Here is a 12,601-nt window from a genome sequence, read left to right as displayed (position 1 = left end):
TATAACCCTAAATACATTAGCATCCATACATAATATACATAAAAATATACATAATATAGATAAAACATAATAATACAAAAAATAATAATTGTATAATTATATTATTCTAAGCTATTTAACACCAATACACACTTACATCCATATCCTCATCTGTGAAATGGGGTCCGGTGGTCTTGTTGACAGCCATGATCACAGCTACTACATCTTTTCCATTCATAATAGGCGCAGCCAGGAGGTTGTGTGTGGTGTATTCAGTAAGCTCATCAACGAATGTGCTGAAGTGACTGTCCTACAGCGAAAACAAAGTCAGCCTTGTTATACATTTTACAAACAATGTTGTGCATTTAACTATTATAAACGCTTACTAAAAAAGTATTTATACTTGTCTTTAATTAGGTCAAATGTATGGGTCAGGAAATAACTATTTCACTTGGATTCAAAGTTGTTTTCTAATGACGTTAATTATTCACAATATTTTAATCAGAGAACACATTCTCAGAGCTATGTATATATATATATATATATATATATATATGTTATAATCATTATCATAATTATTACAACATATGGTAGTTGTTGTTTGTTACGTCCTGTGATGTATTTGGGTAATAAGTTGTTGGTGTGAGTGGCAGTTTATTGTTCTCCCCTTTTGTTTTATTTATCTTTCTCTCTCTGTCTCTCTCTCTATCTTATTGAGCAGCGCTCCAAACCAGTCGCACCTGCTTCTACTCAAAACAAGTCGGATCTGTTTCTGTTGATAAAGTGTACAAGCTTTATTAAGAGGCAGAGCAGCAAAGCATGGAGAGAGTCCCTGTTTTCGCTATTCCAGTGATATAGTGTGCTATCTAAAACGTGAATTTGTGATATTGTGAGATTGTATCGTAAATAAGAAAGACGTGTAACTTTATGTGAAAGAGTTAACATTACCCTTGTATGGAAACAAGTGCCAAAAGGTTGATCCCCTTTTAAGTTTTCTCCTGTTCAGGGTTTAGTCAGGGAGTTGGGTAAGAGCATTGTCATTGATTTATTTATTTTTTTTGTATTAGGAAATTTAGGACTTATTAACTATTTATGAAGCTTTTGTTTTGTTTGTTATTTTGGTCTTACCCTCTCCTGACAATTTTGTCTAAGCAAGTTTTTTATTTAAGTATTTCTTTTTTTCGTTTACCCTTTCTGGAAAAAAAAAAAAATTACCTCTGTTAAGCCGTGAATAAAAGACAACATTTTTCTTTTTACTTATATCTTAAGTAGAGTGAAAGTATGCTGGGATGGAGAAAAAGGAGACTCTCCACGTACATCAATAAACATTGATCTATTATTATTTATTCAAACAAATTAAATTGAATATTTTTATTTATTTATCTTAATTATTTTGTTTTGTTTTTTCTCTCCGAACCCTTAGAAAGGAAGTGAATGTAACATCGGTTTTCATAACAACCTTCTTAAAAATTTTGTGAAGATGTTTGATGCAAGTTAGGGTTTAAAAAGTATACCAAACTCAATTTTCTGTGAACCGATCCAGTGACACTGAAATGACAGTGACCAGTTCCAGACACTGAGAACACTGTGAACATGAGCGGCTTAAAAGAAAGCACACAGTGCTGCTTTCAGATTACATATTGCAATTTGATAATCACATTAAACCATATCACATTTTTAAGCATTGTTAGAGTTAACAAGTGATAATAGTAAAAAACACTGATTTCAATTTACATCTGAAGCTAGGGGAGTGTTAATTTTAGGCACTACGTATGATAGAAAGAAAACTTTCTGGCAACATTTTATTTAATACAGTTTGCATGATAATAATCGCATGAAAGTGAATTAACCCTTAACCCATCATCCTAACAGCTAGTAACCATACAGCTGGTAAATGTAATTTATTAGTATTACTCAGTCCTTAAGCGTGAATTTATAGTGTAACAATGATACTGTAAAATACAGTTAAGAAAATAAATGACTTTTAATTTTTACAAAAGCATTATTTTTTATGAAAATAACAAAAGTGAACAAAACTTTCAAGTTATGATAATCAAAAGATAATAAATGAATACGTTCTTAGACAATCTTCCCAATAGTTAGTGTGTGTGTGTATGTGTGTGTGTTTCAGCTACTGAAAGGAGATTTGGTCACTGTATAAATACCACAGGTGAAATAATCCTCCAAGTTGCTCATGGGTCATCATGGCATATTGAAATAAATGGATTATGTCAAGAGGATTTGCCTCGAGCTTCAAAATATGACCATACCTGCAGTCTAACAATGTATAATAATCCAATTCAATTAAATTGAAGTGAACTGAGAGTGTACCTGTGTAACGTCCTTCACATTGACTTGTTTCTTGGTCTGAGCCACATGTCCAACTATCCCGATGTCCAGAGGGAAGACGATCTCAGAGTCTGGAGCTACCACGCAATCATCCAGCTCTGAGTCTTTATTAACATTGAAGAGACGTGTGGCCAATTCGGCAATGCCGTTCCTCTGCCGATACATGAAGAGACTGCAGCGGTCCGCATGAATCAGAGCGCTGATTCTCTTCAAAATCTTAAAAATCACCTTCTCCATGTTGACGTTCTCCTGCATGTCTGTGATGAGATCGTAGAAAATTGCTCCCTCTTCCACCGAGACGATCTCCTTAAAACTGTCCATGTCCACTTTAGACTCGGGCACTCGCATGATTGAGGCCACAGCACCAGGTTTGAGCTTCTTGTCAAAGTAGGTTTTGGTGAAATCTGGATTTCCATCCAGGAACTTCTCCACATCTTCTTTTTTGACGCTCATCTTGGGATCTTCCAGCCCAGTTCAGGTACTGGAGGTATTGAGAGTTCAGATTAGCTTTTAGAAGTAAAAAAAAGTTGAAATTTACAGCATGTAATCCTCAGATAGTGAAGAAAAAAAGGTGCCTGCAGCAGCAGGGGCGACCCGTATCCAATCGAACTGTCATCAGCAAGGTGTTTTCCTAATAGTGTTGAAGGTGAATCAGGATCTGCTCTAGTAAAACTGATCAGGTGACCTGCAGCATCAAAGCCGGAGCCCAGTGAAGAAACCAAGTGAAGTCCTTCTTAAACCACTTTTTAAGAGTCCTGGGGAAGAGAAGAGATGCTCTTGTGTCAGTTTTGGAGGTAAATCTATATGAGCATAACTGTATGTGAATGGTAGTGCACAATCATTTGGCTTGTTCCTTTGCGCTGCAAGCTCTTTAAGTTCTTATTAAAAACACACTCCTCATTACTAAGCCCTATTTAACCAGGCCACTAGCTGATTATCTCAGCACCCCAGTTGTCTTCTTACTCAATGTGACTGCTACTATGAGAGAAGTGAAAGGGCTTTCCTAAAAAATGGAAATAGTCTAACTTAATTTAGTGCCTTAATGGCCATGTATTTAATTTTTTATTTATTTAATATATTATAAGCATCCATTACTATTCTCAAAATGAGTTACTTATTTTGTTTTATAGTTCTGTGAAAGGATCATTTTGCATGTAATTAATGTGGATATGCTTTATATACACTTATTAAAATGTACAAAATCAAAAAGTAACAGATAATAAAATGTAAAAAGATAAAAGTAAAAATACAAATAAAATAGAACAGAATATCAATACAATAAAATAGACTAAATAAAAATAAAATGATAATCTATCTTGAATGACAAATCTAAATATACTTACAAACCTATACTACAATAAAATAAATACACTAATCAATTAAATAAAATCTGTGCACACTATATGAAAATTCTTTAAAAAATGTACTAAAGTTAATTAATAAATAAAAGAATACTATTTATTCAAATAAAATCGCAATGAAATGAAGCATGCAATAAAATATAAATATATGATTATGTCAATTATGTTAATATTTTCATGAAGTACAAGTACTGTATGAAAATTATATACTTAATAGTTATTCAATTTAAAACTAAATGAAGTACTGCATGAAATCTACAATGCATCCAGAAAGAATTCACAGCGCTTTATTTTTTAACACATTTTTTTGTTAAAGTCTTACTGCAAACTGATAACAATTATAATTCTGCAAACAATACCCCATATTGGCATTCTTTAAAGATGTTTGTTTTAAATTTTTTGCTATATATGCAGTTGAAACCAAAAGTTTACATACACTGTATCAGAAGGCAAATAACTATTTTTTTTTTTAAAAAGTCAGATGTTAATGTGACTAAACTTTTTCTCTTATAGGTAAGTTAGGTAATGATTATCAAATTTGTTATTTGTTATGCTTAATAGCAGAATAATGAGAGAGATATTTTGGAGAAATTGCTTGACTCTTTTATAAAAGTCAATTTTACATGCAATAAGATTATTATGTCTCTGAAAAAGCTCAGATGATGATGTCAAGGTTTTGGAAGCTTCTGATTGGCTAACTGACAACATTTGAGTTAATTAAAGGCACAACTGTAGAAAAGTATTTAAGGAAAACCTCAAACAAACTGCTTCCTTATGAAACAACATGGGAAAATCAACAAGCCAGAATCAACAAAAAAACTAGATTACAATTTGCTAAATTACACTGGGAAAAAGAATAATTTTTGGAGACCTACCTTGTGGGCTGATAGAACTAGGATTGAACTTTTTGGCCATAATGACCTTTGTTACATGAGGACAAAGGGGAAAGCTTACAAGCCGTACACCATCCCAACTGTGAAGTATGGGGGCAGCAGCATCATGTTGTGGGGCTGTTTTGTTGCAGAAGGGACTGGTCCACTTCACAGCATATGGCATCTTGAAGAAAAAACATTATGTAGAAATATTGAAGCAACATCTCAAGACCTCAGCCAGGAAATAAAAACTTGGCCAAAAATGGGTCTTCCAAACAGACCATGACCCTAAGCATACTGCCAAATTAGTTAAAATGTGCTTTAAGGACAACAGAGTGAATATTTTGGAGTGGCCATCACAAAGCCCTGTTCTTAATCCTGTAGAAAATTTGTAGACACAGTTGAAAAGCTTGTGCGAGCAAGACAAATCTGACTCAGTTACACCAATTCTGTCAGGAGGAATGGGTCAAAATTACTTCAAACTATTGTAAGAAGCTTGTGGAAGGATAACCAAAACATTTGACCAAAGTTATACAGTTTAAAAGCAAAAAAAAATCTATATTAAAAATCTCATTATTCTGGCACTTAGCAAATGTTAATCATTTAGGTAATCCTAACAGACCTAACATAGTAAACATTTAGTATGATTTACCATCAGACATTTTTAAAAAAATGGTTATGTTCCTTTTTTTGAGTGTATGTAAACTTCTGGTTTCAACTGTATATACTTTCAGTGTTAGAGCACAGACCAAGAAATTGTTGGTACAATCCAGAGACATTGTATCGAGGGTCAGATCTGAAAAAAAGTACATAAAAATTTAAGAAGCATTATAGCTCTCAGTGAGTACAGTGGCCTTTATTATTCATAAATTGAAGACATTTGGAACCCCTGGAATTCTTCCTAGAGTGATCTGAGTGACCGGGGGCAATCAATTACAATATTAAAAAGAAAATGGTCTTGTCTTATGAAACAAAGACTGAACACTTTATCTGGAGGAAACCAGATTTTCAATGACTTTGTTCAACTATATCCTCTTTCCCTTCTCAGGTCAGAGTGAGTTTACTACGGGCAGTACAACATATTGCAAATAGAGTCAGCAGCGCAATACGCAAACGTCATATTAAATGCGTAGTAAATGCGCACCCTGATCTGTATGGAAGACACAGGTGAATAAAATCATTAAGCACTTGGCACACAAAAGTGTTCTTGGAAGTTTGTATAATTACAGTAGAACCAATGAATTCACATGTTTAGATAATGTTTTTGGTTGCTTTTCTGAACTTCCCCTGACCATTCTTCTGACCTGAACTTCAGATCATCCCATGACATTGATGGCTATGGAGGACGAGGGAGCTAAAATATCTTAATAGGGTATATGCTGAGCTAGTGCTGTTCCCATGCTGATACACTTCCGGTGACCTGTTATTGTGAACTTTTTTCTCATTTTATACGGTTCCTTATACAGCATCGATGTTGTAATGTCATTAAAATACATTCAGTTAAATAAACTTTAGCATTTATTTAGTTACTCAAGCGTAAAACGAGACAAAAAGCTGTTTACTCGCATGCGCTCGTCACAATCGGCAGGCTAACGCAGAAGCTCCATTGAATATACTGGGGTAAAATAAATGCTCATACAATAAAGATATGGCGGGGGAAATGTAATTTAATGCAGTGCTTCTTGTACAATCTGAGACCCACTTTAAATCGGCTATCACTCAGCGAGTGGAGATCGCTGATTTTTAAAGAAAACAGACCTTAAACGCACCGGATTTTGCATTGGCATTCAATTCGCCGGAATCGCTTAACCTAGGTTAATGGCAAATTAAAAGTCCTATTAGCATGCTTCGGGATATACCCCATTTGTGCTTTCAAAGATGAATGAAGGACTAAATGTATTAGAATTACATGAGAGTGACTATTTAAAAACAGGATTTTCATTTTTGGGTGAACTAATCCTTTAAGCACACAGCCAAGAATACAAAGTAGTGGCTAAGGGACAACTCCGTGAATGTCTATGAGTGGCCCAGCCAGAGCCCAGATCTGAACCCAATTGAACATCTATAGAAAAATCTAAAAAAAATTCTGTGAACGAATGCTCCCCCATCCAATCTTCCGAAGCTTGAGAGGTAGTGCAAAGAAGAATGGGAAAAACTGCCCAAATAAGGTGTGCAAGTTTGTAGCATCATCCATTTTGGAATATAGAAAAAGTGAAGAGCAGTGAATATGCACTGTATGCATATAAAATATACTAAAATAAATGTAATAGATTAAAACCATTTACTAAAGTAAACAATATTAAAAATACAGTTAAAAGTATTAAAATATGTAGTAAATTCTTAAATAAAAGCATAGAATTTAATAAAATTTAAAACATATGTGATCCATCATAAAATTTATCTTTTCCTGAATTGCAAGTACTGTATAAAATTATGCGTATACTAAAATAATTTCAATAAATAAAAACATAAATTACATAAAATATGTCAATCTTTTTCTGAAAGACTCTTTATACACTTACTAAACCAAATATATAAACTAAAATTAAATTAAATTTAAATGATTAATGATAAATGATCTTATTGAACTATTAGTCTTCCACTCAACTGTCTTTCTTTTAAGAAGAAAAAGAATCTTCATATTTCTGATATTGCATTTCAAATAGACTTGGTGAATTGTAAATACTCCTAAAACAACTGAAAAATGCCAGCCTTGATGGAGCAACGATACAGAGTCTTATCATAAAATACCTATAATCCCTTTGTTTATTTAAAGTTCATATCTATATAAAGGCCTCGCATCCATCTTAAGCAAAAGGTCATGAGGATAATCAGCATATTAATACCTCCATACAGTACGTGCACAAAACAAGTCACAGCTTTGGCTGCTGAGGGAAGGTGGACGTTGCTCAAGTCTATTGCTGTTGTTTTGATGACTTTTAATCAGTCATAGTCAAATGAATCTAATTGTTAGCTGACGGTACACAGACATATAATAACTTAATCAGCATTGTAGGTTAATCAACAATAACAGAAAAGACATCTAATCAACATGAACCAACAATGCACATCTGATCCATAACCATCAGGATATTGACAACAACTGATTCCATACATGTGTGTTTGCTATTGGTATTATACTATGCTGAACCTTGAACATTTTTTCAGGTTTGCCATGACTTTTATTTTAATTGTGGCATCTGTGACCGACATGTCAGCCATAATCTAAATCTAGAAGCATGTGAATTTTGCATTGGATTGTTTATATATTGGCACCCTTGCTAATGAGCAAAGAAGACTCTGAAAAATGTCTTAATTGTTTCACCTTTTGATTTTGTACTTGAATTATTAACTCACTGGGAACAAATTACAGACAAATGTGATTTTTAATCAAAAAACATATTTATGTCATAATTATGGGCACCCAAATGAATTCAAAATATTTTTCAAGTATATTCCCATGAATTTTTAACATTTATTAGAACACATTGGTGATGAGGAACAGTACTGTTAACCCAGTTAAGCTATTAATAACAGGAAACAAACGTCATTCATCACTATGTATAAGACCAGAAACACAGCTGTGACCAAAGATTGTTAAGCTTGACAAATTAGTACAAACTCATTTCCACCACCAGGTAATTAAGAAACTTTAGGCAACTAAAAGTGAACACGTCTAGTCTGCAAGGAAGACGATTTGAGTGGCCCAAAAAATCTTTAAGTAACACAGCTGGAGATATGGAGACAATAATAAGGTCTTGGAGTCGGAAAGCCACACAAACAAACTCAAATGTCTCAGTTATTTTAATCTTTTAAATATTTTGAGCAAAAGATCAAAAGGTTAAACAATAAAGACATTTCTCCACAGCTTACTTTGCTCATGTTTACTATGGCTGCAAGTATTATTGGAGGACGCTGTAGTTCTTTAGTTGCTCTGCCATCTAGTGATAAGACTAAGTTATTGTTTCACTAATAGGAATGATGCTTCACCAAATTAACACAAAAACAAAAAAACAACAAATAGCCAACAAGTTGGGACTTTTTTGTTGTTTAAGTAATAAAAAACAAAGATTGAATGATCTAACAACAGTTATTGTGTTACTTCCTATACAGAAATATGATATATGAGCATACACTTGAAACCAGAAATTCATATACACTGTATAAAAAGGCACATAACCATATAAAAAAGTCAGATGTTAATGTGACTAAAATGTTTCTCTTTTAGGTAAGTTAAGATTATCAAATTAGTTTCTTTTATGCTTAATAGCAGAATAATGAGACATTGTTTTTGAGAAATTGTTATAACTTTTTTTTAAAGTCAAGTTTACAAACAATAAGATTATTATGTATCTGAAAAAGCTCATATGATGATGTCAAGGTTTTGGAAGTTTCTGATTGGCTAATTGACAACATTTGAGTTAACTGAAGGCAGAACTGTAGAAAAGTATTTATGGACAACCTCAAACACACTGCGTCCTTGTGTGAAAACATGGCAAAATCAACAAGCCAGAATCAACAAAAAAGCCAGATTACAATTTGTTAATTACACTGGGGAAAAGAATAATAGTTGGAGACATGTCCTGTGGTGTTATGGAACTAAGATTGAACTGTTTGGTCTTAATGACCTGTGTTACATTTTGAGGAAAAAGGGGAAATTTGGAGGGCAGCAGCATCATGTTGTGGGGCTGTTTTGTTGCAGGAGGGACTGGTCCACTTCAGAGCATAGATGGCATCATGAAGAAAGAACAATATGTTAAAATACTAAAGCAACATTTCAAGACATTAGAAAAAATTCTCCAAAAAAAAAAAAAAAAAATTCCCTCATTATTCTGGCCTTTAGCAAATGTTAATCATTTAGGTAATCCTAACCGACCTAAAATAGTAAACCTTTTTATATGTTTTACCATCATTTAAAAAAAAAAGAAATGGTAATGTTCCTTTTTAGAGTGTATTTAAACTTCTGGATTCAAATGTATATATAAGCTAAGTTAAGTCAAATTGAGCTTGACTCATTCTGCAACATATGTGGACATACAATGGGATGAAATGTCATGTCTTGCAGATCTTGTGTGCTACATACATAAACATGAATTTGAACAAAACTTTGAAGTACAGTAACAACAATTTTAAACCTCTACATAGCAAACTCAAACAATCTAATATAACCTAAAACAGATCTTATAAGTACTTTACATAATATAGTACAATATTGTGGGCATAAAATTATAGTTAATGCTATTGAACATACATATATAATTGCAATTATACGTTGTTGGTTTTTTTTTAAACATGATGCATATATGCACATTTATTTTTTCTATATGTGAAATCCAAACATGAACGGGTATGACAAATATGTGATTTGCATATTGGAATATATGTAAAAAAATAAAATGTATTAACGGCCACTTTATTAGGTACACCTGTCTAACTGCTTATTAATGCACATTTCAAATCCACCAATCACATGGCAGCAACTCAATGCATTTATGCATGTAGACATGCAAACAACTATCTGCTGCAGTTTAAATTGAGCATCATAATGGGGACAAAAGGTGATTTAAGTGACTTTGAATGTGGCATGGTTGTTGGTGCCAGAAGGGCTGCTCTGAGTATTTCAAAAACTGCTGCTCTACTTGGATTTCACGCACAACCATCTCTAGGGTTTACAGACAAAGGTCAGAAAAAGAGAAAAGGCTCACAAAAATTGGACAATAGAGCATTTGAAAAACATTGCCTGGTCTGATAATTTATATATATATATACATATATATACATATATATATATATATATATATATATATATATATATATATATATATATATATATATATACATACATACATACATATATATATACATATATATATATAAAAATACACACACACATATACACACACACACACACACACACATATATATATATACATATATATACATATATACACACACACACACACACACACACACACATATATATATATATATATATATATATATAAATATAATATATATATATATATATATATATATATATATATATATATATATATATATATATATATATATATATATATATATATATATATATATATATATATATATATATATATATATATAAGAATGGCATGAGGTCCTGGAAAAATTATTCACAGCATTTATAATGGGTTTATGATTGGGAATGAGTTTATAATGTGAATTTTGAACTACTGCCCGCAATCCCCACAAGGGTGCAGTAGACAACACTTTGACTAATTTCACGGAACTAATTTGAACTCGTGAACTTTCGTGCTAAAGATATTGCATTTTGTAGAGTTTGATTGAACTCAGCCAACCTCGACTCTTGGGTTGACAGGGAGGGTCCGCTGGGTCTATAAAACCCAATTGCGTGATAAATCTGACACAGTAGTCATGTAACTTTTTAAAGCTAAACCTTGTTTAAAAAATCCCCTTGTTCTCTGACCTGTAGCATGAAACAGATGCGATTTCAGTAAACAAGACTAATCTAGTTTATCAGCCAAAAAGAACATGTGCATGGTCAGCAGATTTTGTGTAAACTCACAGTAAGGAGTGCCTTTGTTTGATCAGTTTCACAGGTTACATGGCCAGGAGCAAACCTTAAGAACATGGGGGATGTGAGGGATTAGGATCAGTGTTTATGGGGTGAGGTCCACGTGGATGGCAAACAAAACAAGAGGACTACAAATACAGTACTGTATGCGCTTATCGGAAACACGTAGCAGGGAAAGAACATATTAACACAAAATAATTGTTTATGAACTGATATTTGCATGGGAATTAATATGTTGTAGCATTTTGATGAAAGGCTTTACTAGGTTTAACCCAAATGCTCAAGTTGAGTAGTGCAAAAATATTTTCAGCCTGTTAATATGTGACATTTCTTAAAGAGATACTACATAAGTCTCATCTAATTCCAAACCGAACTTTGGTTCTTCTGTAGAGCACAAAATGTGACATCTTTAACATTACAAATCAATAAGTAACATTAAATTTAATTATTTATAAGATGCTTTTATACAAAGACTTAAAGTAAGGACAATAGAAATAAAAATAGAATAGTGTTAAACTCCAAAGGACATTTCTTAAAGGGTTAGTAAAAATGTAAAAAATAAAATAAAATAGTAATAAAAATGAAAATAACCTCATCATTTACACTCCTTCCACTGCTTTTAAACCTTTATGAATTTATTTTTACTGTTGAACAAAAAAAAGAGGATATTTCAGTATATTAGATTTTTATTTAAACTACCCCTTTAAAATATACTCTAGTCCTGGTTTACTTAGAATTCATTGTCATTTAATAAGGCCGAATAAGTTACAAAACAAAATAAAAATGCAGTACATGTTGAACATTTTCAAGATCATACCCAACATCCCCAAATCATACTGTCTTATGCTGTATCCACGTTATAGTGTTTTATTAGTTCAGAACTCATTAAAAGCTAATAAAATGTGTAAAAGTGTCAGGATTTCCTCGGCTTCAGACAATTTCATTTTACAAAGCTTTGCTTCCTTAATATGTCTTTGGTTCTTTTGTCATGTTTACATGGTGTATATAGCAGACAGGTCGAGAAGCTTTGACCAAAAAAGAAATGACGGTCTTTAAAAAGAAGTGTAATCTCGGTAGAGCACATCAGTTCTTTTTGGAGCCATGTTGTCCAGAGTAACCTTTTCATGTTGAAATGTTTGTTGTGCGTGTTATAGTTTATGGTTATTATTTCCCACCTTTCTTTTGTTTTTTTAGATCTGTCCAAATTGTTTTTCATTACAGATTTATCTAACCACCAGGGTTTCTACAGGTTTCACCAAGTCAAATTTAAGACATTTTAAGACCTTTTTATAACCATTATAAATAAAATTTCAGACTTACAGTATAAAGGGCTAAACCATAAGGATTTTTACTTTCTCCATTAAAAAATAAATTACTTGTATAATACTTAAATAATGTGTCCAAACAAGCAAACCATACATGCTTTTAGGTCACACTTTATTTTGATGGTACGTTTGTAACATTGC

General features: G+C 32.5%; 1 protein-coding gene across 18 annotated transcripts in view; it reads right to left on the bottom strand.

The window, feature by feature from the left end:
- pde6b (phosphodiesterase 6B, cGMP-specific, rod, beta) overlaps nucleotides 1-12,601 on the bottom strand; it is a 54,228-nt gene that overhangs the window by 16,980 nt on the left and 24,647 nt on the right. For 8 of the 18 annotated variants that reach the window (XM_073935235.1, XM_073935239.1, XM_073935238.1 and 5 more), the window contains 2 exons: nucleotides 2,311-3,083; nucleotides 137-289 (listed from right to left, as the gene is read on the bottom strand). In XM_073935235.1, the coding sequence (XP_073791336.1) occupies nucleotides 137-289; nucleotides 2,311-2,781 (624 nt within the window). In that variant the 5' untranslated portion in view covers nucleotides 2,782-3,083. Of the gene's footprint in view, nucleotides 1-136; nucleotides 290-2,310; nucleotides 3,299-4,564; nucleotides 4,746-12,601 lie in introns of those variants that run through there. The other 10 variants (XM_073935236.1, XM_073935242.1, XM_073935240.1 and 7 more) reach the window with 4 other exon arrangements.

Source organism: Danio rerio, chromosome 21 (assembly GCF_049306965.1).
Source record: "Danio rerio strain Tuebingen ecotype United States chromosome 21, GRCz12tu, whole genome shotgun sequence".
Lineage (NCBI taxonomy): Eukaryota > Metazoa > Chordata > Actinopteri > Cypriniformes > Danionidae > Danio > Danio rerio.
This window is presented reverse-complemented; position numbering and strand designations above follow the sequence as displayed.